The sequence below is a fragment of the Bos javanicus genome, chromosome 28, assembly GCF_032452875.1.
Source record: "Bos javanicus breed banteng chromosome 28, ARS-OSU_banteng_1.0, whole genome shotgun sequence".
In the NCBI taxonomy this organism is placed as follows: domain Eukaryota; kingdom Metazoa; phylum Chordata; class Mammalia; order Artiodactyla; family Bovidae; genus Bos; species Bos javanicus.
Genome location: NC_083895.1, coordinates 15,736,189 through 15,762,437, shown reverse-complemented (window position 1 = coordinate 15,762,437; position 26,249 = coordinate 15,736,189). Strand labels below are relative to the sequence as shown.

Genomic DNA, 26,249 nt, shown 5'->3' with positions numbered 1-26,249 from the left:
CATCCACACTGAGTATGTGACTACGACACAGATGGGTCTATATACAGACCCAGGTGAAGTCCAGATACAGCTACATCTCAAATGCTGACTCAGGGTTCTCAACTCTCGTGTTTCAGGAACTTAAGCTTGATTTTAAAATGTCTCTTATAAATAAAAAACTAAGAACAGAGATATATACATATATATGTTTATCTACTTTGCTATACAACTGAAACTAACACAGTATTGTAAATCAACTATACTTCAGTAAGTTAGGAAAAAAAATGTCTCAAAGATAGGTCAAGAATCCATTGACAAGAGCCCTTTGGCCCTTCCTCCCAGGAGGACTATACCATCATATGCAGGGTGTCCGTATAATTTATGGTCTGAAACAGGATACTTCTAAAAGCAAAAAGCACCACAAATGACTGGGTCAAAATAATGAAAATAAACTGGCTGACTGATCAACCAGAAGGAACATGGCAGTAAATTGGGAGGGTCAGACTTTTAGATAACACAGTTTGATAATTTTTTTGAAATCCTAGGTCTAAAATGGCTCTAGGAGTTAAAATCAACTTTTAATGACTAATGTCTAAGGCAAGATGTGGGGAGATTCTAAAGTTACTTGTTCAATAAATATTTATTGAGTGCCTTCTGGTTATAGATACTGTGCTACACTTTGTGAAAGAATAAAACAATGAATCAAAAATAATCTATAGCCTCAAATCATATGGAGGCTTAGCAGAGAGGAGAAAGAGAAATAACCACAAAATAAATTAGAAAGTGAGATAAATGTGAAAAGAGAGCTGGAGATTCAGAAGTCCAAGAATGGTCAGGAGACAAAGGTCATCTCAGGAGACAAAGGTCATCTTTAGCTCCAGAAATCACATAAGTCTTCAGTCTCTCTCCCTATTAAAGCTCAGTAACTCTTATCATTGATTTCTTAGTGATTTTAAAAGTCAGCTCTTCACTAATGGCATAAATAACATCTATTTAAATTGAAACTCTATCGCCAGGAATACTCTCATCCATCTTAAAAGAAAGGAACATGAAATGGTTCACTACAGGTATAAACTCGATGGAAAAGACGAGACTCACAAGATGGATGAAACTCACAAAAGGGCCATAAAGGAATCTGATACTCTTTAAATGAGAGAACTTTAATGTATAATAACTGAAAATATATCCACCAGAGAAAATGTAATAAATGTTTGTTTTTAACTTTGCACCTTGTAAAGGCCATGGCTCTTGTAAAAACATTCATCTAAAAACATGAAAATGTTCAAATGCAAAGGATTAGGATAAGCAGACAAGCAGGACTGTGCTGTAGTTTTCACTGGAATTACAGAAGTACAATTTAGTTTCATGAATTAATTTCTTTGACATATTTGTGACAACTTTATTTCTAAGACTTTGTGAAGTTTTTTTCTCTTTTGGAGGTGGGGAGATGGAGATGATATATCTTACTATGAAGTAGGCAAGTCTACTCATTAATTCAGACACTGAAGCCAAATGTTTATAGACATCTCTAAAAGCACAGAATCCTTATCTTTCATATTGTGATCAATATAAAAATCAGATTTCTGAATTCCATGATCAATAGTCTATTTTTTTTTTTTTTTGGTAATTGGACCAATAGTTTGAAAATGTATACAGAGAAAATCCCTGCTGAGGAAATTGTTTAAAGTAATCATAAAAATCTGTGAACCAACATAATCATCAATAACATTTAGTAACTCCTGTCAAAAAACTAAAGCCTCATATTAGTTATTTTTATAACTGTCTAAGGAGCACCAAACAAATTCATCTTCCCCATTTCACAGATAGAAGGATATTATATCTATTTATCTAAGACTATGTCATGAGGTAGTAAATGCTCAGAAATAGCAGCTCGCATATTTATCTAAATTATTTAAGTAATAGAAGAAAAATGTCATTTGCATAAGACACAGTGACATAGACCATGTTAGATCACTTTTAATATTTTAAAGAATTCTCCTCACTTAAACTAAATCCTGCATTTCATTTTTAATGTTTATAGCAAAAGCAATTCCTAACTGCTGCTGCTGCTGCTGCTAAGTCACTTCAGTCGTGTCCGACTCTGTGCGACCCCATAGACGGCAGCCCACCAGATTCCCCCGTCCCTGGGATTCTCCAGGCAAGAACACTGGAGTGGGTTGCCATTTCCTTCTCCAGTGCATGAAAATGAAAAGTGAAAGTGAAGTCACTCAGTCCTGTCTGACTCTTAGCGACCCCATGGACTGCAGCCTACCAGGCTCCTCCATCCATGGGATTTTCCAGGCAAGAGTACTGGAGTGGGGTGCCATTGCCTTTTCCGAATTCCTAACTACTGCATATATATTTAAACTTAATTTTGAGTAGGCCTCACCAACTCAATGGACATGAGTTTGAGTCAACTCCGGGAGTTGACGATGGACAGGGAAGCATGGCATGCTGCAGTCCATGGGGTGGCAAAGAGTCGGACACAACTGAGCAACTAAACTGAACTGAAATGAGCATGCAGAAGGAAAACGGAATTTCTGCTCTACTGCTAAAGGTTCACTGAATTCCCCATTTCCCTCAATCTAGACAGCTTATATTTGGATGACTCTCGCATTTTTTTTTTTTTTTTTTTTTTTTTTTTACTCATTACCTGCATGTTGACGTATGATGGCCGTGGGGCAAGCCGGGCCCTTTCATTGTTCTGTTGGGCGGCCCTCTCGGCAGCGCGCTCACTCCCCGGAGCCTTCTTGTCAGCCAGTGGGCTTTCTGCAGCACTCAGTTCAGGATCTGAGAGGAGCCTGTCAGTGCTGCTGTGAAAGAAAGAGTCTGGAATTGCACATGCCACTGTTACACTCACATGTACCACACCTTTGCCAGGGGCCACGTTTACTACTTAGGTTTACCATGTCCACCGTTTACAGGTATTATCTGCCATGAGGTAGGCAGTATTACTGTCCCCATTTTTCACATGGGGGAAGCACCTTATCCAAGGTCCCGCCTCTGGTAAATGGTAGAGACGGGATACGAACGCAGATTTGCTGACTCTCAACATGGTGTTGAAACTATTTGAAGATATATATTCACGCAAAGTAAATATGTATATATGACATTCTGTATATAGTACCTATGGAATAGGAATACAGACAAGATTTCTAATTTATAGACATCAAGGAGCGATCTCTGACCCATGCTTACCTAATCTGAACAAACTGAGTCAGTCTGAAAGCATGCAGATAACCCATTTCATCTGTGTGCAATACACATGATGTTGCTACAGATCTGCTGTGATAAAGGCAGCAGATAAATAAATGTTTAGTATCTGTTCAGGGTGCAGGGAAAGAACACCTCATGAAAGTGCTTCTTAAAACGAGGGAGAGTTATCTGAATTATAAGAATTTATAGTGCCCTAGACATGCACCTCAAGCTTAACTCCAACTGAAGGTTAAGCTCAAGTAAAACAGAAATAACAAACAGTATTAGTCAAAGAGCTGATCTGTTCACACATTTTTTTTTGTATCATTCACTATTTAGTTATACCAGGGGAATTCAGAGGAATTTAGTAAAGGCTATTAGAACACAACAGGAAGAGCAAAGAGCTTTGTTTGTTTGACAAAAGTTCACAGAGGCCTCACACGGGCTTGTGACCTGGAATTGAAAGGGCATCTGCAGGTTCACCATCGAACAGCAGCAACTCAGAGGGAACAGCGTAAGCGAAGGCAAGGGAGTATGCAGTGCACATCACTGCTAGTTTTAAAGCCAGAATTATTTCTCTAACCTAACATTATTCCTCTAAGAAAGAAAGAAAGAAAGGGAAGTCGTTCAGTTATGTCCAACTCTTTGCAATCCCTTGGACTGTAGCCTACCAGGGTCCTCTGTCTATGGGATTTTCCAGGCAAGAATACTGGAGTGGGTTGCCATTTCCTTCTCCAGGGGATCTTCCCAACCCAGGGATTGAACCCTGGTCTCCCACATTACGGGCAGATGCTTTACCATCCGAGCCACCAGGGATGGCTTAAACACCCCTATAACAAATAATGTTAATTTGGCATTATTAGTACCATGTCAAGAAAAATACAGATAAAGCAGATTTGGACAAAATGGGAACAATGATAATTAATCAAAGACTTTATAAAAGTAGAACAGATTTTTCTTTTCATGAAAGCAAAACAGATTTTGCTGAGGAATGGAGGAAGTAAGAATAGAATTATTATTTAACACATTCTAAATCAACCATGCTTCAATAAAAAAATTTAATTTAAAAAATACATGTGTTATATTTGCCTAGAGACACTCTATTCTGTAAGAATATAAAAGACAGTAGAGGAAATTGGGTGGATGAAATGGATGAGAGCAAAACTTTTCAATGTGGAAGCATTCCACTGTTTTGCATTTTTAAAACATGAACAGACTGCCTATTTGAAAAAATAAATGGAAAAAGAAAGTAAAGATAACACATGTGTTATCCTTAACAGTGCTATGGCAAGGGAGAACTATATTTAATATAAGTGAAAGAAATGAAAAGTCATTCAGTCATGTCCAACTCTTTGCGACCCCATGGACTGTATATTCTCCAGGCCAGAATACTGGAGTGGGTAGCCTTTCCCTTCTCCTAGGGATCTTCCCACCCCAGGGATTGAACCCAGGTCTCCCACATTGCAGGGGGATTCTTTACCAGCTGAGTCACAAGGGAAGCCCAACAATACTGGAGTGGGTAGCCTATTCCTTCTCCAATGGATCTTCCCGACCCAGGAATCAAACCAGGGTCTCCTGCATTGCAGCCGGATTCTTTACCAACTGAGCTGTCAGGGAAGCCCATATTTATATTTCATATAACACAGGTATTATACTCACAGTTTTTATAATAAGTAAACTCATGATACTACCATGCATTTATTATCAAAGTGAACAATTAACTAACTTGGAGCAGGGAGCCAGAGTTTAAGTTGGAAATTCAAAGCCAAATGAAGGAGAATTCACACTGAGAAAATTTCTTACAGCAAAAGTTTTCAAGGAGTTAAAATCGCCGTGCTGATTACCAAAAAGCAGAGAGAACATTCACGTTTCAGAGCAAAAGAGGTGGTTTAAAGGCTCCACATATAAAACCAACCAGCTAAAAGAAGGGCAGGGAAACAAAGAAGATTTACAGAGACAACAGGCCCAAAATGGAGTCACTTGTGCTAAATCCAACATCAACAAACCAAAGCTTTCCAGCCGAACTGCAGTTTCAGCCTCTCCTGGTGATACAGTGTTAACAGTCTTATCTGGAATTTCCTGGCCAACACTTGTGAGGTAATCTGCCAGACAGACCCCTGGCTTCTCTCAAAGGAAGGTCAGTTCAGTTCAGTCACTCAGTCATGTCTGACTCTTTGCAACCACATGGACTGCTGCACGCCACGCCTCCCTGTCCATCACCAACTCCTGGAGCTTGCTCAAACTCACGTCCATCATTTCAGCGATGACAGGGGGATCCTCTGTCATCCCCTTCTCCTTCTGCCTTCAATCTTTCCTGGCATCAGGGTCTTTTCCAATGAGTAAGTTCTTCACGTAAGGTGGCCAAAGTACTGGAATTTCAGCTTCTGCATCAGTCCTTCCAATGAATATTCAGGACTCATTTCATTTAGGATGGGCTGGTTGGATCTCCTTGCAGTCCAAGGGACTCCCAAGAGTCGTCTCCAACACCACAGTTCAAAAGCATCAATTCTTCGGCCCTCAACTTTGTTTACAGTCCAACTCTCACATCCATACATGACTACAGGAAAAACCATAGCTTTGATGAGATGGACCTGTCAGCAAAGTAATGTCTCCCCTTTTTAATATGCTGTCTAGGTTGGTCATAGCTTTTCTTCCAAGGAGCAAGCATCTTTTAATCTCATGGCTGCAGTCACCATCTGCAGTGATTTTGGAGCCCCCCAAAATAAAGTCTCTCACTGTTTCCAATGTTTCCCCATCTATTTGCCATGAAGTGATGGGACCAGATGCCATGATCTTATTTTTTCAATGTTGAGTTTTAAGCCAGCGTTTTCACTCTCTTCTTTTACTTTCATCAAGAGGCTCTTTAGTTCCTCTTCACTTTCTGCCATAGGGTGATATTATCTGCATATCTGAGGTTATTGATATTTCTCCTGGTAATCTTGACTCCAGCTTGTGCTTCATCCAGCCTGGCATTTCACATGATGTACTCTGCATATAAGTTAAATAAGCAAGGTGACAATATACAGCCTTGACATACTCCTTTCCCAATTTGGAACCAGTCTGTTTCATATCCAGTTCTGCTGCTTCTTGACCTGCATACAGATTTCTCAGGAGGCAAGTCAGGTGGTATGGTATACCCATCTCTTGAAGAAGTTTCCACAGTTTGTTGTGATCCACACAATCCCATGGACAGAGGAGTCTGACAGGCTACAGTCCATGGGGTCGCAAGAGTCAGACACAATAACTAAACCACCACCACACGGTCAAAGGCTTTGGTGTAATTAATACAGTAGAAATATATGTTTTTCTGGAACTCTCTTGCTTTTTTGATGATCCAGTGGATGTTGGCAATTTGATCTCTGGTTCCTCTGCCTTGTCTAAATCCAGCTTGAACATCTGGAAGTACATGGTTCAAGTACTGTTAAAGCCTGGCTTGGAGAATTTTGAGCATTACTTTGCTAGCGTGTGAGATGAGTGCAATTGTGCAATAGTTTGAACATTCTTTGGCATTGCCTTTCTTTGGTATTGGAATGAAAACTGACCTTTTTCAGTCCTGTGGCCACTGCTGAGTTTTCCAATTTGCTGGCATACTGAGTGCAGCACTTTCACAGCATCACCTTTTAGGATTTGAAATAGCTCAGTTGGAATTCCATCACCTCCACTAGCTTTATTCGTAGTGATGCTTCCTAAGGCCCACTTGATTTCACAGGAAGGTGACCTTGCCTGAAATAATCCTTTCTTTTGTGGAAGACTTCCTTGTCCCTCCTTTTGGCTACTTTACAAATGTTTTCTACAGAATTTTTGGAGCTTCTTTCTATTTACTAGATGGGATGCTGCTGATTCATGAATCGTTGAATAAAGAAAATTTGATCTTTAAACTGAGTTTACTTTTAGTTTTCTTTTCTTTTTTTAACAGGTTTGATTGCCGTAATAAGACTAAAGGAGACTACCAGTAACTTTGGGCATGAGACATGGGTGTGGTACCTGCAAATCCTTTTGAGTTCTCTCTCTCTCTCTCTCTGTTTCTGAGGTCTGTAGGTAAGTTCCTTTCAGTTCTGAGCTCTGCTCTCTTTGCACTGAGCTCCCAATCTAATGGGCTTCCCAGTACAGGGCAAGTCAGCTGAATCTGGCAGATGGCTCTGCCTGGAGCTCAAGCCCCTACCCTTTACTTCAGACCATGACAGTCAATTAATTGGTAGAAACCCCCAGGCCTTGATTCTGTCCCCAGATCCATGTGGGAACTATATATGTGGAGCCCCTAGTCCTCAGTCCCCGTTTGTTGAGGTCTGCTGGTTCAGGTCTTTCCCCAGGCCAGGGTCCCATGGCAGGAATTGTTGGGGTGCACACAGGGCCTTTAAATGGCTGGGACACAGAAGAATCTTTTGGTTACTGCTGATTTAAGTTGTACGTGTTTGTTCATCTTGTTTTGTACAAGCTACTGCTATTAGGAATCTCTGTGGCCAAAAATTTGCAAAAATTAGTGGGCAAGAGTGAAGCCTTTAAAAGCTGATGAAGTACTCTCCACCTAACTCAAGGACTCCCGAGTTCAAATAAGCTGGTCACATAAGCTGTCTAGGTTAGCTTGACACCAGTTCATCCACCAGCCTCAAGAAGATTTCCATGCAACAAGGCTCACTGTAAAATACCACACAACCCCTAGGCCCACCGCACATATTAATGTGGCCCCCCCAAACCCAAAAAGGCTTAGCTGAAACAAACGGGATCCTTAATATCCAAAGAGTTAAGCACTCTACCTCCTGGTACGGTTGCTGATTTTACATCTAAGAACCATGGCCCTGGAAGCTGTAACTATCTATAAAAATGTCAAAGTGTTACTAAAGACAACCTGTAATTAGAATGGCCATTATGAGGAAGGTTCCAATTATATAAGATCATTTAAGAACTGCACTTAAAAGCAAGAGCTTTCCTGCCCCACTCCCCCCACAAAAAAAAAAGAAGGGGGGAAGGATACCTATTTTAATTGACATGCGGAATGCTCCAAAAGGCTTGAAAATTCCAAAATAGCTTCACTGAAAGATTCATTGCAAAAAGGCTAATGAAAAATTAAAGGTATGCAAGAGGTACCTAAAACAAGAGATAATCTGACTGACTATCTGCTACTGCTCTCCTCTATACTTTTTATTTTTTTTTTTTTTGCCATGTCATGCTGCTTGTGGGATTTTAGTTCCCCAACAAGGGATGGAACCCAGGACCTCACCAGTAAGAGCACAGAGTCCTAACCACTGGACCTCCAGGAACTCCCTATCCTCTTTGAGTACTCATTCTAGTAATCCTGTCTGAACTGTCTTTCCACTCTGAAGAGACTGCAAGACCACAACAAAAGTCCACCATGTTAGTGGTCGTGGGGCTTCTCGTCATGAAGCCCTTCTGTGTTCCCGGTTTCTTATATGTAGGGAACAGGCTCTGGCCTGTATGCTCTTCCCTGAGTTCCAAAGGGCAGATGTGAACAGTTGCTAATCAGGGGAGGAAGGGGATTCAGAGGCAGGCGCAGCCGAGAAACAATACTGTGGCCTTGGGGCAGGGTCCTGGCTCCACCTCAATCAGATACACTTAAGGACATCTATGAGTTCTTCTAGGGAACGAAAACCCTCAACAAACACAAGACAAACTACTTGATGAAGCAGTCCTCATTTCAGGGAGAAACTCGTGGTTTGAGAGCCTTGACCAGAGAAGCTGGTTAGGTTAGGAAGCTCCTCAGGTTAGGAGACCACCTGAGGCGTTAAAGGAATGGAGGCCTGCACACACCCTGATCCTTATCAGCAACCTGCCCTACAACTATTACTGTAAAACTCCTCACTAAACCCTCCCATGTTGGGACAGTTTTCCAGGGCACAAGCCTGAAGTGTCCTCTTTTGCCTGGCAAAGTAATAAAGCTATTCTTTTCTGCTTCACCCCAGCATCACTCTGAGATTCAATTCAGCCCTGGTGCACAGAGGGAGAGTTTTCAGCATCAGTAGACATCCTCATAGGAGGGTCTCTGTATGGGCCTTTCCCAAAAATAGATGAGATTCTGAGGGATTTTCTTGTAAACTGCTACATTATTCCCTTGAATAGCTAAGGGAAATTAAATAGAAATGAATGAAAAACTCTGCCAAATTCTGACAGACACTGGAGCTAACCTTCTATTTTAAACCCTCCTTGGAGCCCACAGATGAGATTCTCAAAAAACTGGCAGAAGTCAGCTAAGGGTGAGAATTCTTACCAGAGCCAGCACTCCTGGATCTGTGTGTGTAGTACCCAATAAAGAAAGGAAAATAAAATAATTTTTGCACTCTGGTTTGGAATAGCTTTTAAGTCCAAGGGGTTGTTCACCGCTGCCAGAAATATTTACTGTTTGTCTATACTGAAAACTGACGAGAGTTAAAAGTTTGTTTTTTTTTAAGCAAGAGAAGACTCTACACATGGACATCACCAGATGGTCGACACTGAAATCAGACTGATTATATTCTTTGCAGCCAAAGATGGAGAAGCTCTATACAGTCAGCAAAAACAAGACCGGGAGCTGACTGTGGCTCAGATCATGAGCTACTTATTGCCAAATTCAGACTGAAATTGAAGAAAGTGGAGAAAATCACTAGACCATTCAGGTATGACCTAAATCAAATCCCTTATGATTACACAGTGGAAGTGAGAAACAGATTTAAGGGACTAGATCTGATAGACAGAGTGCCTGAAGAACTATGGATGGAGGTTTGTGACACTGTACAGGAGACAGGGATCAAGACCATCCCCATGGAAAAGAAATGCAAAAAAGCAAAATGGCTGTCTGAGGAGGCCTTACAAATAGCTGTGAGAAGAAGGGAAGCGAAAAGCAGAGGAGAAAGGAAAGATATACACATTTGAATGCAAAGTTACAAAGAATAGCAAAGAGAGATAAGAAAGCCTTCCTCAGCGATCAATGCAAAGAAATAGAGGAAAACAATAGAATGGGGAAGACTAGAGATCTCTTCAAGAAAATTAGAGATGCCAAGAGAACATTTCATGCAAAGATGGGCACAATAAAGGACAGAAATGGTAGGGACCTAACAGAAGCAGAAGATATTAAGAAGATACACAGAAGAACTGTACAAAAAAGATAATCATGATGGTGTGTAGAGCCAGACATCCTGGAATGTGAAATCAAGTGGGCCTTAGGAAGCATCACTACGAACAAAGCTAGTGGAGGTGATGGAATTCCAGTTGAGCTCTTTCAAATCCTGAAAGATGATGCCGTGAAAGTGCTACACTCAATGTGCCAGCAAATGTGGAAAACTCAGCAGTGGCCACAGGACTGGAAAAGGTCAGTTTTCATTCCAATACCAAAGAGAGGCAATGCCAAAGAATGCTCAAACTACCACACAATTGCACTCATCTCACACGCTAGTAAAGTAATGCTCAAAATTCTCCAAGCCAGGCTTCAGTAATACATGAACTGTGAACTTTCAGATGTTCAAGCTGGTTTTAGACAAGGCAGAGGAACCAGAGATCAAATTCCCAACATCCGCTGGATCATCAAAAAACCAAGAGAGTTCCAGAAAAACATCTACTTCTGCTTTATTGACTATGCCAAAGCCTTTGACTGTGTAGATCACAATAAACTGTGGAAAATTCTGAAGGAGATGGGAATATCAAACCACCTGACCTGCCTCTTGAGAAACCTATATGCAGGTCAGGAAGCAACAGTTAGAACTGGACATGGAACAACAGACTGGTTCCAAATAGGAAAAGAGTACATCAAGGCTGTATATTGTCACCCTGCTTATTTAATTTATATGCAGAGTACACCATGAGAAACACTGGACTGGAAGAAGCACAAACTGGAATCAAGATTTCCAGGAGAAACATCAATAACCTCAGATATGCAGATGACACCACCCTGATGGCAGAAAGTGAAGAACTAAAGAGCCTATTGATGAAAGTGAAAGAGGAGAGTGAAAAAGTTGGCTTAAAGCTCAACATTCAGAAAACGAAGATCATGGCATCTGGTCCCATCACTTCATGGCAAATAGATGGGGAAACAGTGGCTTACTTTATTTTTCTGGGCTCCAAAATCACTGCAGATGGTGATTGCAGCCATGACATTAAAAGACGCTTACCCCTTGGAAGAAATGTTATGACCCACCTAGACAACATATTAAAAAGCAGAAACGTCTGTCTAGTCAAGGCTATGGTTTTTTCAGTGGTCATGTATTGATGTGAGAGTTGGACTATAAAGAAAGCTGAGTGCTGAAGAATTGATGCTTTTGAACTGTGGTGTTGGAGAAGACTCTTGAGAGTCCCTTGGACTGCATGAGATCCAACCAGTCCATCCTAAAGGAGATCAGTCCTGGGTGTTCATCGGAGGGACTGATGTTGAAGCTGAAACTCCAATATTTTGGTCACCTGATGCAAAGAGCTGACTCATTTGAAAAGACCCTGATGCTGGAAAAGATTGAGGGCAGGAGGAGAAGGGGACAACAGAGGATGAGATGGCTGGATGGCATCACCAACTCAATGGACATGGGTTTGGGTGGACTCCGGTAGTTGGTGATGGACAGGGAGGCCTGGCGTGCTGCGGTTCTTGGGGTCACAAAGAGTCAGACACAACTGAGTGACTGAACTGAAGGTGACCTGTAATCAGAAGTTGGTCAAAAACTGGAAGCTGATATTCAAAAGCTGATGGGAGTTTTTTTTAACACCTCTTCTCTTAAGCAAAATGAAACTACCTATGCACCCAGAGGGAAAGAAAAATGCTCTAAAGCCTTTGTGAAAGCATGCACTAAAATATTCAAAGGCAAACAGCTCTAAATCTAGAACACAGAAATCTTTAGATTTCCATCTTAGTTAGAAATCTTTTCCCTGATATATATATATATATATATATATATATATATATATATATATATTTTTTTTTTTTTTTTTTAAAGCAAATTAAGCATAATGTAGTTGGATGGGTAGCTCAAACTATAATGTCACTTAGGCTGCAATCCAATTTGGGGAAAAATTAAGAACAACTCTTTTTCCTTATCTTAGAAACCTTTGCAAAACTAGGAACTTACTCACTATAACATCTCTTTCTTTTATCAGTCCTAAAACCTCCCCTATTTATCTCAAAAGTATTGTAGAAATTCTGGCCTTAGGAAGCCAAAGTCCTTGGAGGATATTTTATTCTTTCCCTGTACCTCTGAGATGCAAATGTTGCATTAAAAACTTCTGGGATCATTTCATTCTTTTTAATGCTGAGTAATACTGTATATGTGTATTACATCTTCTTTATCTGTCTATGGGCATTTAGTTTGCTTCCATATCCTGACTTGTAAACAATGCTGCAGTGAACACTGGGGTACACGTATCCTTTCAGATCGTGTTTTTCTCTGGACACACGCCCAGGAGTGGGATTGCAGGGTCACATGGCAGCTCTATTTTTGGTTTTTAAGGAACCTCCATGCTGTTCTCCACAGTGGCTGAACCAGTTTGCATTCCCTCCTGCAGTGTAGGAGGGGTCCCTTCTCTCCACAGCCTCTCCAGCATTTGTTGTCTGTGGATTTTTTGATGATAGCCATTCTGACCTGTGAGGTGACTTCTCACTCTAGTTTTGATTTGCATTTTCCTAACAACTAGCGATGCTGAGCATCTTTTCATGTGCCTGTTGGCCGTCTGTATGTCCTCCTTGAAGAAATGTCTATGCAGGTCTTTTGACCATTTTCTGAGGGGGGAGCAACGTGGATGGACCTAGAGGGTGTCATACTGAGTAAAGCAGACAGACAAGGAGAAATATCGTATGACGTCCCTTATATGTGGAATCTAAAAAAAAAAAAATGATACAAATGAACTAAATTGAACTTATGGTTGCTAGGGGAAGGGACAGTTAGGGAGTTTGGGACTGACATGTACACACTGCCACATTCAAAACGGATAACCAACAAGGACCTCCTGTTCAGCACATGGAACTCGTAATGTTCTGCAGCAGCCTGGATGGGAGGGGGCTTGGGGGAGAATGAATACGTGTATACATATGGCTGAATCCCTTCACTGTTGACCTGAAAGCACCACTACACTGTCAATCGGCTATGCGTGCACACATAGTCACTTCAGTCACGTCTGACCCTGTGACCCCACTGACTGTAGCCCACCTCTGTCCATGGGATTCTCCAGGCAAGAATACTGGAGTGAGTTGCCGTGCCTTCCTTCTGGGGATCTTCCTGACCCAGGGATCAAACCTGCATCTCCTGTGTCTACCTCCACTGGCAGGTGGGTTCTTTACCACTAGCAACACCTAGGAAGCCCATTAATCGGCTATACCCAATATAAAATAAAAAGTTTAAAGTTTGAAAAAAAAACATAAAATTGATAACCCCCAGAATACTTCTGGGAGTTAATTCCCATCAAAAGATGAACAAAAGGGAAAGATCATTTGAAACATAGGTGGGCAAAAAAAATGTTAAGTGTCTTCCCCACCAATGCAGTAAAAAACTTCACCCTTTTGAGCAAACTTATTTCACTTACCAGAAAACAACTTAAATCCAATATTTTTTATGACTAGTGAAATTTTGTATTATTGTACTTGATTCACAGCAGTAATTTAAAAGTGGAACCCAAAAGGTCTCTGTCAATTCATGTGTGTCTATATATGTGCTGAGGGCTTCCCAGGTGGCTCGGTGGTAAAGAATCTGCCTATCAGTGCAGGAGATGTGGGTCTGATCTCTGAGTTGGGAAGATGCCCTGGAGAAAGAAATGGCAACCCACTCCAGTATTCCTGCCTGGGAAACCCCATGGACAGAGGAACCCGGTGGGCTATAAAAGAATAACAGAAGAGTTAGACACGACTTATCAACTAAACAACAGTGTATGTGTTAGAGATGTTCTGAATTTTCCGCCTACAGATGGTACTGCCAAAATTAATTTGTAAAAAAGCTCTATTGAAGTGGCTTTAAGAGAGTAAATGCTTACATAAATCAAGTAAATTGAATCCAGTAGTCCCCTTTAATCTGTGTTCAATTTCCATGGTTTTAGGTCCCTACCATCAACCTCAGCCTGAAAATATTAGAAGAAAAATTTCAAAAATAAGTCATAAATTTTACATTGTTTGCTGTTCTGAATAGTGGGATGAAATTTCTTGCCACCTCACTCTGCTCCATCCTGGGATTCCCCAACCATAAACAGTGTCATGGCTCCGCGATCCAGGGTCATGCTCCTTCTCCTGACGTATCATCAGAAACTCAGTAACAGCCTAACACTACATCACAACGCCTACATCACTTGCCTCACTTCACTTCCTCACAGGCGTTCCGTCATCTCACATCATCACAAGACGACAGGTGAGTATAGTACAATTAGATGTTTAGAGACAGAGATCAAATGAGAGAGAGACCACATTCACATAACTCGTGTTGTTGCAAGTGTTCGTTAGTTTTTGTTAATCTCTAACTGTACCTAATTTATCAATTAAATTTTATCATAGTTATATACGCATAGAAAAAACAGAGAATATGTGGAATTCAGGACTATCCATGGTTTCAAGCATCCATTGCAAGTCTTGAAGCATATCCCCTAAAGATAAAAGGGGATTACTGCAAATGTAAATGATTAAAAGTTTTTCAATAAATTTGTAAAATAGTTTCTCTAAAATATTATTTGTAACCTAAAACCTTAAAGTTTTGCTAAATTAAATGATGGATAGTCACTAAATATCCAGATCCTTTTCAAATCAGATAAAACACTAAGATTTAGCATTCCATTTGCCATGGGATACTGCTGATTCATAAACTGTTGAATAAAATCAATTTGATCTTTAAATTTACTTAGTTGAATTTTGTTTTATAATAAAGGTGAAGGTTACCAGATACTATTTCTTAATAAAAATTTTCAAAGTAAAAAGAGAAGGTAATTATAAAAAGAAATGAAAAAAAAAAACACAAATACCAAATGCACTTAAACCAAAGAGCACTAACTAGTCAGTTTAACATATATCCAACCTGTTACATGCTTTCTTTCAAAGGATCAAGAGCTTCAAAATCAAGATACATACTGTAAGTGTGAGTTTTTCGTGCCTTGCAATAGTTCTACTGTCTGCCTCTTGGCACAGGCAACTTTGGAGGGACCCATCATCTGTTTCAAGTCACCAGCATTTCCAGAATGCGAAGGACTTCGAGGCATGCCTACTTCAACAAAAGCATCATTACAACCTGTAGAGAACAAGGAAAAAAAAGTAAAAATCCAGGGGACTTCCCTGGGAGTCCAGTGGTTAAGACTTTGCCTTCCAATACAGGGGATAAAAGGGTTTAGTCCCTGCTCGGAAAGCTAAGATCTCACATGCCTCGCAGCCAAAAGACCAAAATATAAAACAGAGCAGTACTGTAAACAAATACAATAAAGACTTAAAAATGGTCCACATCAAAAAAAGAAAAAAAAATCAAAATATCACCTTACTATCAACAATCACCTGCAATAGAAATTAATCGGATTCTGACTCTATGGAGACACAGCATTAACAGCTTTCAGCTACAGAGATGATACCTTAAATTAAGGCTATCTTAAAATTGCAAGATGAAATCTGAAAAGTAGACCCTCTTATTTTTTAAAGATTGATAGAAATATATGGCAAAAACCACCACAATATTATAAAGTCTAAAAATTAGCCTCCAATTAAAATTAAAAAAAAAATAAAAACAGGAACACAAATTACGGGTTACTTTGAGGGAAAAAAAAGATTAAAAAAAAAAAGAAATACTCTACTTGGAAAAAAATTACACAGCAAATTAATGCTTTCCTGCTGCACAATTACAATCACTTTAATTTAGGAAGTTCCAATGGAATGGGAAAGTGCTCTTTCACCATGTTCTTTGGAACTTTGTTCAAGATACTGTCCTCCTGCATCCTTGAGGCAGGATGAGTCATAACTAGTCAGCAAAACCAACTCAAAAATCACTGCATAGACTTTTACAATCCCTTTATCCAATCAACAGAGCAGGCTGAAGTTCAGAAGGAAAGATACCTTCCGTGGGGTTTGATTTGGGAGATGTCTGCTCAGATCCAGCTGTCTGCCGGGATGGATCACCGTGATTCGCACTCAGCACTTTTTCTCCAAGTGATGAAGTGGATATTGCACCATATTTTAAACTTGGAGACTGAAATAACAGTAGAAAATAGCACAGAGATATGGTCACAATCCTAAAATTCATTTCAGGTAAAAGTTTAAATATGTTACCAGTGGTTTATCCCTTATGAACAGCATAAGTCACAAGCTTCTTGCTGAAGGGCATTACCTGTGTGTGTCCGTTTAAAGCAGCGGAGATTTTTTTGCCTTCTGCCTGCATAGTGTTGATATGGACATCAACAGGCGTCAAGCCAGGAGGGGGAGACGGAGCTGTGTGCCCATAAGTGGGTACTCCAGACAACAAAATATTGGTTAACGTGGCTTGGGCGGTGGATGGAATCATAAGGTGTGGTATAGCAGAAAAACCTACAACAGGATTTCACGAAGACGGGTATTAGACACGAAGCAACTCAGAATCAAGCACTGTTTTGTTATTTCAAGTAACAACAAAAAGGTTACTTTTGTTGCTGTCAATGCTGAAGAAAATTCAATTCTGATACCTCCATTAATAGGTTTAACACATTACTATAAAAACATATGAGTATTAGAATGGAACAACATTTTAGAGAGTATTTAATCTAAGCTCTTCATTGTACAGACAAGGAAACTATTAATAGCTAGACTTTGCAAGTGCATTTGACTATTAAGCAAATTTTTCAGACATTCTAGAATCTGCATTTCCTAATTACTAGGTCAGTGACCCGCAGGTGTTTCTGCCATTGCTCTGTGTGCATCATGCTATTTTTCCTGATCTGCTTGTCACATCTGAAGATTACATATTACTTTTATGAAAAACTCACTGTTTAATTATGCTTCATTTTAACTGATTGACACTTTGGAGAATTTTTTGGCTGCAGTATGCTCTGAGCCATAATTTTTCCCTGAGGAAACAGAACCACTAGTAAATTTTACTTAAAAACCAATAATACCTAAGAATACACACCTTCGATTGTACTTAAATACTACTGACCTGTGGCACTCGATGTATTACCAAGTGGAGGTGCCCACAACGTGGGGCTGGGGGTGCCAGAACTCGGACTTTGCAAAGGGCTGACTGAGCTATTCAGAGCATTTAAGAGTGAGTTTGGGGTTGCCGAAGTGTTGAGAGATAAGGTGGTGGGTCCCAAAAGACCTGAAAAGATAAATATAAAGTCAATCACATAAATTCAAGATTGTAATATACAGACGGCATCGATATCGCCGTTAGGAACGCACGTTCATAGAATCTGATGTTTTCCAGTCATAAGGTATGAGTGACAGATTACCTTCTTTCAAATATTCACATGAAATACTGCATGATACACAGCTCCAACACTGGATCCTGTTTGTCCACAAACAGATCCAGAAACGGAAGGACAGGGGAGCTCAGACCAGGATAGACCCCAGGGCCTGGAGCACCCCCGGCTGCTTTGCATGAATGAAATTGTGCTCAAGTGGTAACCCAATTTTAATTTCTCTGCACAACTCACGTGTCATCTGCTTTAAAAAAAAAAAAAAAAAAACCTCTTTCTAAACCACTTACAATTAGCAGTGAATTGAGAAATGTTTTCCTGCAACAGGACAGCTTCCTTTGGTTCATCTGCAGAGAGGCTGGCCTCCCTGAAAAAGCTTTCATACCACGTTTGAAAGAAGATCTCAGTTCCTGCCAAAGTGCCTGACTGGCATTTCCTGACTTACAAGCAGTGCTGTATTCTTACAACTCTGTTCAGCATCTCCAGTGGAAGGGACAGCTTTAGGAGATTACAGGCCAAGGGGGAAATTTTGTCTTTACTTCTAATGGTGTCTGGGCTACTTGGAAACTTCATCATATTATAACCACATTACATCTTTAAAAAGCTAGAATAGCTACTACAAAATTTAAAGACTGCTGAGAGATTTTTGTTAGGGCTTCCCAGGTGGCTCATGGATAACGAATCCACCTGCCAATTCAGGAGACGCAGAAGATGTGGGTTCGATCCCTGGGTCGGAAGAACCCTTGGAAGAGGAAATGGCAACCCACTTCAGTATTCTTGCCGGGATAATCCCATGGATGGTGGAGCCTGGTAGGCTACAGTCCCTGGGGTCGCAAAGAGCTGGACATGATGGGAGTGACTGAGTACGCACGCACAAGAGTATTTTTTGTTTCAAATCAACACTGAGGCAGAATGATTTGTGAGGGTCAGTGCATTAACTTTTTATACACAAGCTACTTAAAATGTACAAAAAAGTAGTGAACCTAGAATAACTATAATACAGCAATGAACTTTATCCAACAAAACGGGAATCTGTACATGAGACAGTTCGTATCACACCATGACTATTAAATGGCTCACCCTGCTTTCTTAAAAAACTAAAGCACCAAGGTGATGTTTTCTTTCACCTTTCTCTTCTTTATCTCAGATACAAATGCAGGTCCATTCGCTTCCCGTGGTGGCTGCAGGTTTCCTTTGTGTCTGGACGAGGCAAAAGTCACCACTGGGAGCGCAGTTCCGCTTGCCTTCGCCTCCCCCTCTGCCCACCCCACATGCAGATGTGCAATTACTTTTTGTAAAGCAAACTGGATAATCTTTATCTCTAGGGACCGATGGCAATATTGCAAATGCAAGAAAGAACAAACACATAAATTATAGTCAGCCTGCTCACTTCACTCTCCATGGCATTCTTAATTTAGAAGAACAAACACAGCTACCGAAAATAAAACAGCCAGACCTTGATTATTTATGCAGAAATAAAAAGAATCTGGGTAACAGAAATCCAGAGAGCCTAACCAAAAAAAAAAAAAAAAAAGATTGATCCAAGTTGTGTTGCTTTTCACCTGATCATAGGACCTAAAGAAGGAAAAAGGAGCCTCTAAAATGTAGCCCCAGACAGTAGAAAGAAAGGGAACCGGATAAGCAATCCTCTGGTGATGGAGAAGGGCTGTAATAATAAATTTTATACCTAGTCCAGTGAGTCCAAGGCCTGCAGAAGCTAAGATATCCAGGCTGGGACATGCCAGGCCGGCGGGGCACGACGCTGGGGACGGGCTGGTTGCTATGGAAACCCCACTGCTTTCAAGTCCGAGGAGACATTTCCTTGCTTCATACATATTTAAGGCATTTCGCTCAACACTTTTCACAATCACAGACTATGAAAACACATAATGAGAAAGAAAAAAGTGACACGCAAGTAGTCTACAATGAATTGGGGAAGGGGTGAGAAAACGAGTATGATAATAAGAATTCCACTCAGGGTATGGATTAATGCTGCCTTAAAGTCAACTGCAAATTCTAACCACTTATTTCCCAAGTTTACTCCTTTCAGTAAAAGCATAAAAGGTTAATTACCACTTACTCGGTGTGTCCTCCATCCCAGGCACTGTGATGGAAGCTGCACAAATACTCTAATTCCTGCAGAACCTTACGGGTGAAATTATTATTCGTGTTCAGGGAAGACCCAAAGTCACAGGGCAGATGCAGGGGGCGCTAGAGGAGCCTAGGCCCGGCTGTCCTATAGCCCATTCTTGCTTACATCCTCTTGTCTCTACATTAAGGCTCCCCCCATTTATCTCAGCTTTTAAAAATCAAATTTGTCACCACAGATAGACTGCACGGTAATGATCATTTACATCTGACATTTACGGTCTACCAGTTAACGGACCTGGAGGTACCACTCTTCCTCGCTGATGACGTATCTATGGCAAAGCTTATGGCGAAATAAATTCCCAAACAATAAATCTTTTTTTCCTCAATGGACTCATCTAGAGAATTGGAAATCTGAACCCATGAGGGAAAGCCTCCAATGGAAAAGAAAGAAAATGTGTGGCTGACAAAGCAGTTAAAGCAGTGGTCAGCCTGGAGGCCAGGGAGGCATCATTAAAAAGCTCTGGGATGCGGCGAGGTTTCAGAGCTCTCATTCACCATTTTCCCCTGACCTCTGCTCACTTCTTGCTGAACTCCAGAACTCTTCCTGGGCCTGTCCATCTTCACGTGCAAAGTCTCTTCTGTTTGCGTCTTTTCATCCTAGTACTACTTACAGTGACTCTAGTCAACTCAAATACGAAGCTTCACAATACCTAAAGTTAATGTCCTATTCTCTAATTTTAGACTCAGTATAGCAAGCTCGTTTAGAATCAATCCTATCTTTTCCTTTAAAGTTTTCTTTGAGGAAGGCATGATTTTTTTTCTCATGTTGGACACTGACTACCACATTATTTGCATACATACACATATATAACAATACACATTTTTATATATGTGCCATATGCATATTTGATAAAATTCATAGTTTAGAAATTTTAAAGGCACGACTGTTTGGTGTTTTATCTACTATAATAAAAATATGTTATCATTTAGTATACATTGTTGTGTAACTTATTTTTTTTTCACATTTTTAAAAATTTATTTTTAACTGAAGGATAATTGCTTTACAGTATTGGGTTGGTTTCTGCCAAACACCAACATGAATCAGCCATAGGCATACCCATGTCCCCTCCCTCCTGCGCATCCCTCCCCACCTCCCTCCCCATTCCACCCTCTAGGTCATTGCAGAGCGCTGGTGTGAGTTCCCTGAGTCATATGGCAAATTCCCACTGCCTATTTTCCATATGGTAGTGTATGTTTCCATGTTACTCGCTCCACACGCCCCGCGCTCTCCTCCCTCCCCTCGGGCCATGCGCGTAAGCCTGTTCTCTGTGTCTGCATCTCCACTGCTGCTCTGCAAACACGTTCATCAGCACCATCTCTCTAGATTCCATATGTATGCATTAGTATATGATATTTGTTTTCCTCTTTCTGACTTACTTCTTCAACTTCCTTTTTTTTATTCAACACCACTCTTGTCGATTAACTTCTGATACAAAGGTTTCCTCAGCACATATGACTAGAAATAGAATCACTGGTGGTAGAATACCAGTGTTTTTGTGATCAGATGATCACAAACTACTTTTAAAGTGCTTGCAAGGCCAACTTACCCAGTTTAATGCAGGAACATTTCTCTTTCCTCATATCCCTACCAGCACTTAATATCATCAGACCTATCCCATTAAGTTTTTGACAGCACACGTAATTACTGAAATTCTGCAACATCTTAAAAGAGAAGCTCCAAGAAAGCTGAACTAGGAACAGAAAGCGAATGGGCGGGCACCTATTCTTCAAACCTCCAGGGCTAGCACAGTGGCTCACAAGTAGTAAATAAACCAAGCATTTTTAAAACCGCTTTGGATCTGTATACACATGTGGACATAACACAACATTTAGCCTTACCAACTCTGTGGCAACTTAGTAAAGCTTAAAGTTACCAGATTGCAAATTAAGAAAAAAAAAGTTTCCTTCCCATATATGTAATTAAAATACTGGTCACAAATAGACTCCAAAAACCAACACATATATAAAGAAAATGATCAATAACGAATGCTGTTACAAATTTGCCTTTATATAAAGTAAAATATAATATGTAACAGTGTGTATTATATAGAAATCAAGTGACATGTATATGCAGATATTCATTTATATGAAAATCACACTATATTGAATGTGATATGATACTTGGTTCTCTTTGGGCCCAGACTCTGAACCCACCTTGCTTGGCTGTTTTGGCTTTGGTTTAATACTGATGAAGACATCGAGCTGTTCCATCAGCTGAGCAATGAACTGTGGATCGACTTCAATTTCTTCCTTCATATCAAACATCAGCACAAGGGGGAGACAACCCTAGAAAATGCCACAGTGGAAAGTGTGGGCGGTAAAACACTGTTTGTTTATACATCCAATAATTGAGCATGCCTACAGATAACACAACACTTTATAGATTTAAAGAATAAGAGTCCCTTTGCTGTCCACTAGAAACTATCAGGCTGTTAATCAGCTCTATTCCAATACAAAATAAAAAGTTTAATTAAAAAAGAATAAACCAAAGTGTCAAAGCTAAATTATATACCTTCACATAGCTTAGAAGGCTGGCGTGGAAATAATATTGAGGGGTAGAAACTATCTTCTGGATGATGGAAATAAGTGTCTTGTGTTTCTCTTTCTGGTCATGAATTTTTTTTTTACCTACTCTCTACCTTGGAAAAATTCTTCCATTCTCTGACTTCAGCTTTGTTGGTGGTGCCAGAAACCATATTCTCAACTACATGAAGGGTAGTAATCTTGTGGTCTGGCTCAAAGACTTACAATGGAGGCTTTTCACTGTCTCCTGAATGAAATCTAAACATATATCAGCATTTTAAAATCTCCACATTTCCACCCAGCTTTGCTTGTGCAGTCACAGGTCTCTCTGTGTATGTCTGCCCCTTCTCCAAACTACACCAACCTATGGACAGTCTTTGCAACAGATTCTGTTCCTCGGTATCTTAACTCATCACAAGGCTTCTTTACCAACCCAAGTCCTACTTCTCCTTTGATGCAGCTCAAACCTTACCTCCTTCCTGGAGGAAACTGCTACCATCAGCCTTTCCTGTCACTGTCTCACTCTTCAGCATAGCAGCATTTAGCAGTTGTACTTTTTCTCTGATTCTTTCTTCCTGGCTCCTCATCTACTGAGTATAGGAACTACATCCCACATTTTTTGTGATGTACAGATTGATGGGTTTGTACATAAGTATTGGAAGAAGTTACTGTCAAACATAACAGAATTAAAAAGAAATCACCATGTTCCATTTCTCTTCTGGATAAGAGATGTTTATAAGGATGCTGCTATAAAAAATGGTGATACTACTTAAAATTTAAGTTAAAGCCTTTTAATTTCTCTCTCAATCTTTCAGTATTGTGCTGTAATAATAATATGTCTCATTGCATACCTGTATTTTTGTCAGGTATGAGCACAGTATGAATATGAATTCATAACAGTGCTGATCGCTTGAAAATTTCACTGAACTCAGTATCTAAAGAACTTGAAAAGTGTGAAAAAAGAAAGTATGAAGAGTAATCATAATAATCTTTGGATACAAATATGCTGTCTAACTAGCAGTATACTAAAAGTAGCCTAAGTAAGCTTAGCTAAAAAAAAAAAAAATCATTCACAATGAAATTAATTTCGTAAAATAATGTATCATAATTCTTAGTGATTATAACAAGTTTTCATCTGTCAGAGGAATGGAATCAACAATACACATCTGGATTTTCTGAAGGTTTCTCAAAAACAGATTCTGCAAGTTAATAACAGTAAAGGTCATGTCTGAAGCTTATGGACTCAAATGTCACTAAAGGTCTAGCCAGAATGGAGAATATAATGGTATTTTTTAATAAGAATACATGGTATGTCAGTTCATTTTGTTAATATGTATCAACCTACACACTGGGTTTTTAATGAATATAGGAAGGATAAGGTTGAATAGTATAAACTGAAAGCAGTAAATTATGTAACTTATTTTCTTTCAATTCATGACACTCAAATTCACGGCTCAAATACTATAGCATTTTTAAAAGGGTACGAAAGATTTATGAAATGTTCAAATGTTTCATGCTACCAAAATTTATTATCTTTGAGGGTAGGGTAAAATTTTTAATTTATTAATTTTTAGTTGCTCTGTTTAAACAGTGGGTTTTTTTTGTCAAACACAAACTAATGCTAAATGTCAAATAACAATAACCACCTTCCACAAAATATAGCCGATTATTTCCACGTAACCTCTTCAGTTGTTTAAATTTATAAAAACAAATACTGCAAGAGAATTACCCACAAAATGAAATTAAATCTGGGAGGCACCATGTACCTTATTCTTTTACTTTCTTTTACCAAGAAACTTCCTTATTAAACCAGAATTCCAAAGTGCTTCCATAAATACCACATTGCTACAGCACGTGCAGCAACATACACTGTACCCAGAGAGGTTAAAACAACCTGTACCATTAATTTCAGTAAACCTACCATGAGATACTGCCTTGCAAGACAGACAGACTCAATGGTGCCCTGGAGGTAGACGGTGGATTTCTTTTGTGGATTACTGGGATCGGGAAAGTGGATCTGAGCACCGGTTCTCTGCATGATATGTTTGATGTTGCTTCCATTTCGACCCATCATAAAGAGATGATGCTGAGCTGCGATATCCAGTTGCGTGCTCACGGGGATAGCGGACGCCAAGCTCCCGGCGAGATGTTCCAACAGCGTGGCCGTTCCTTCCTAGGAGAAAAGGGGGGAGAGAAACAGTCGCACGTGATAGCCGTCCACACGGAAGGGAGAGGTTCTACTGCGCTTCTGACAGCTATGGAAAAATTCCACATGTCCTAAAAGCCAGAACGTGGGGCCTTCCTGGTGGTCCAGTGGTTAAGAATCTGCCTTCCAATGCAGGGCATGCAGGTTCAATCCCTGGTCAGGGAACTAAGAGTCCACGTGTCGAGGGGCAACTAAGCCCACGTGCTAGCAACCAGAGAAGCCCACAGGCACAATGAAGGATCCCATATGCTACAACTATGACCCAACACAGCCAAATAAATAAACAAATATTTTTCAAATAAATAAATAAAAATGGGAACCAGAATGCAATATGAGAGAAAAAATTCCAGAAAACACATTTGTCTTAAAATCCTTTAAAAATAAAACTCATACAATCTCTGTACCTACAGTGTTTGGAATGACCTACACCACTCACCTTCACAGCGCTTGTGTTATTCTGAGACCCCCGTACTATCACCGTAGCACCATACATTCGGGACCGCTGCTTAAATGACACTGAAATGTTGTACATTTGTGATATGTGCTGGATAGAGGGGGAATTAGGATCAGGCACTGGTTGAAGAATTCCAGCAATTGGCAGTTCAAACATCAGCACCAAAGGAAGCAGCTCCTAAAACGAAATCATAGAACCCAGAGCAGACAGTTAGGTCACTGCATAGTTACTGAAAGTGAAAATGTTAGTCTCTCAGTCACGTCTGACTCTTTGCAACCCCAAGGACTGCAGCCTGCCAGGCTCTTCTGTCCATGGAATTCTCCAGGCAAGAATACTGGAGTGGGTAGCCAAGCCCTCCTCCAGGGAATCTTCTTGACCCAGGGATAAAACCCGGGTCTTGTGCATTGCAGGCAGATTCTTTACCTTCTGAGCCACTAGCGAAGCCCATTCATTTAGAGATATGTGTGACTCATTCATTCTCAAGATGGGGTTTTTTCTCAAGATGAAAATTAAATGTGCATTAATTTTTTAAACACCATCCTTGTAGAGAATGGGGACAAAAAGAAGCAAATGCAGAAAAATATGGGAAACCTATTGAAAATGTGTTCATTTCCCCAGTACTCCTCAACTCCCTCATCCTGCAACACAAAATTAGTGCAGCTTACGTTTTCATCAAAATTCCGCTGTAACTCAAAACGCAAAATGGCTGGAAGTCTCCCGGTCCCTACATGGGAGTGTAGTTTTTATAGACAGTAAACAAAAATCTCTAAATTAAATTTGCCTTTATATATTCTTTTAAAATATAGAAGCCACTGGCCCTACACACACACACACACACACACACACACACACACACACACACACACACATAGATGATTGGAGAAGGCAATGGCACCCCATTCCAGTACTCTTGCCTGAAAAATCCATGGACAGAGGAGCCTGGTAGGCTGCAGTCCATGGGGTTGCTGAAGGTCGGACACGACTGAGCACCTTCATTTTCACTTTTCACTTTCATGCATTGGAGAAGGAAATGGCAACCCACTCCAGTGTTCTTGCCTGGAGAATCCCAGGGACGGGGGAGCCTGGTGGGCTGCCATCTACAGGGTCGCAAAGTCGGACACGACTGAAGCGACTTAGCAGCAGCAGCATATAGATGATATACTTCATTGTACGGTAGACTAACAACATTGTAAAGCAATCATCCTTCAATAATTTAAGATTTTTTTAAAAAAATAATGCTTTTATTACAGCCATATGCTTGGGTAGGCTATCTGAAGTTTTTAAATGGAAGGAGACCTCTGCAAAACCTGAGTTTATAACTTGAATTGCCTGTGGCATTTTTCCTCAGGCCTCTTTTTGATCATTTCAAAACCATCAGAGCAACAGAGCCAGGTAAAATTTAGACCATCTCTAAGAAGCATCTTTGAGACATTA

At 40.2% G+C, this 26,249-nt stretch overlaps 1 protein-coding gene across 3 annotated transcripts in view; it reads right to left on the bottom strand.

Moving 5' to 3' along the window:
* Positions 1–26,249, bottom strand: part of BICC1 (BicC family RNA binding protein 1) — a 351,357-nt gene that overhangs the window by 29,990 nt on the left and 295,118 nt on the right. For 2 of the 3 annotated variants that reach the window (XM_061405017.1, XM_061405015.1), the window contains exons 7-15: positions 24,798–24,992; positions 24,077–24,328; positions 21,787–21,918; positions 19,169–19,355; positions 17,220–17,381; positions 16,419–16,615; positions 16,148–16,280; positions 15,182–15,338; positions 2,633–2,792 (exon numbers count right to left, since the gene is read on the bottom strand). In XM_061405017.1, the coding sequence (XP_061261001.1) occupies positions 2,633–2,792; positions 15,182–15,338; positions 16,148–16,280; positions 16,419–16,615; positions 17,220–17,381; positions 19,169–19,355; positions 21,787–21,918; positions 24,077–24,328; positions 24,798–24,992 (1,575 nt within the window). The remainder of the gene's footprint in view (positions 1–2,632; positions 2,793–15,181; positions 15,339–16,147; positions 16,281–16,418; positions 16,616–17,219; positions 17,382–19,168; positions 19,356–21,786; positions 21,919–24,076; positions 24,329–24,797; positions 24,993–26,249) is intronic. The other variant, XM_061405016.1, reaches the window with a different exon arrangement.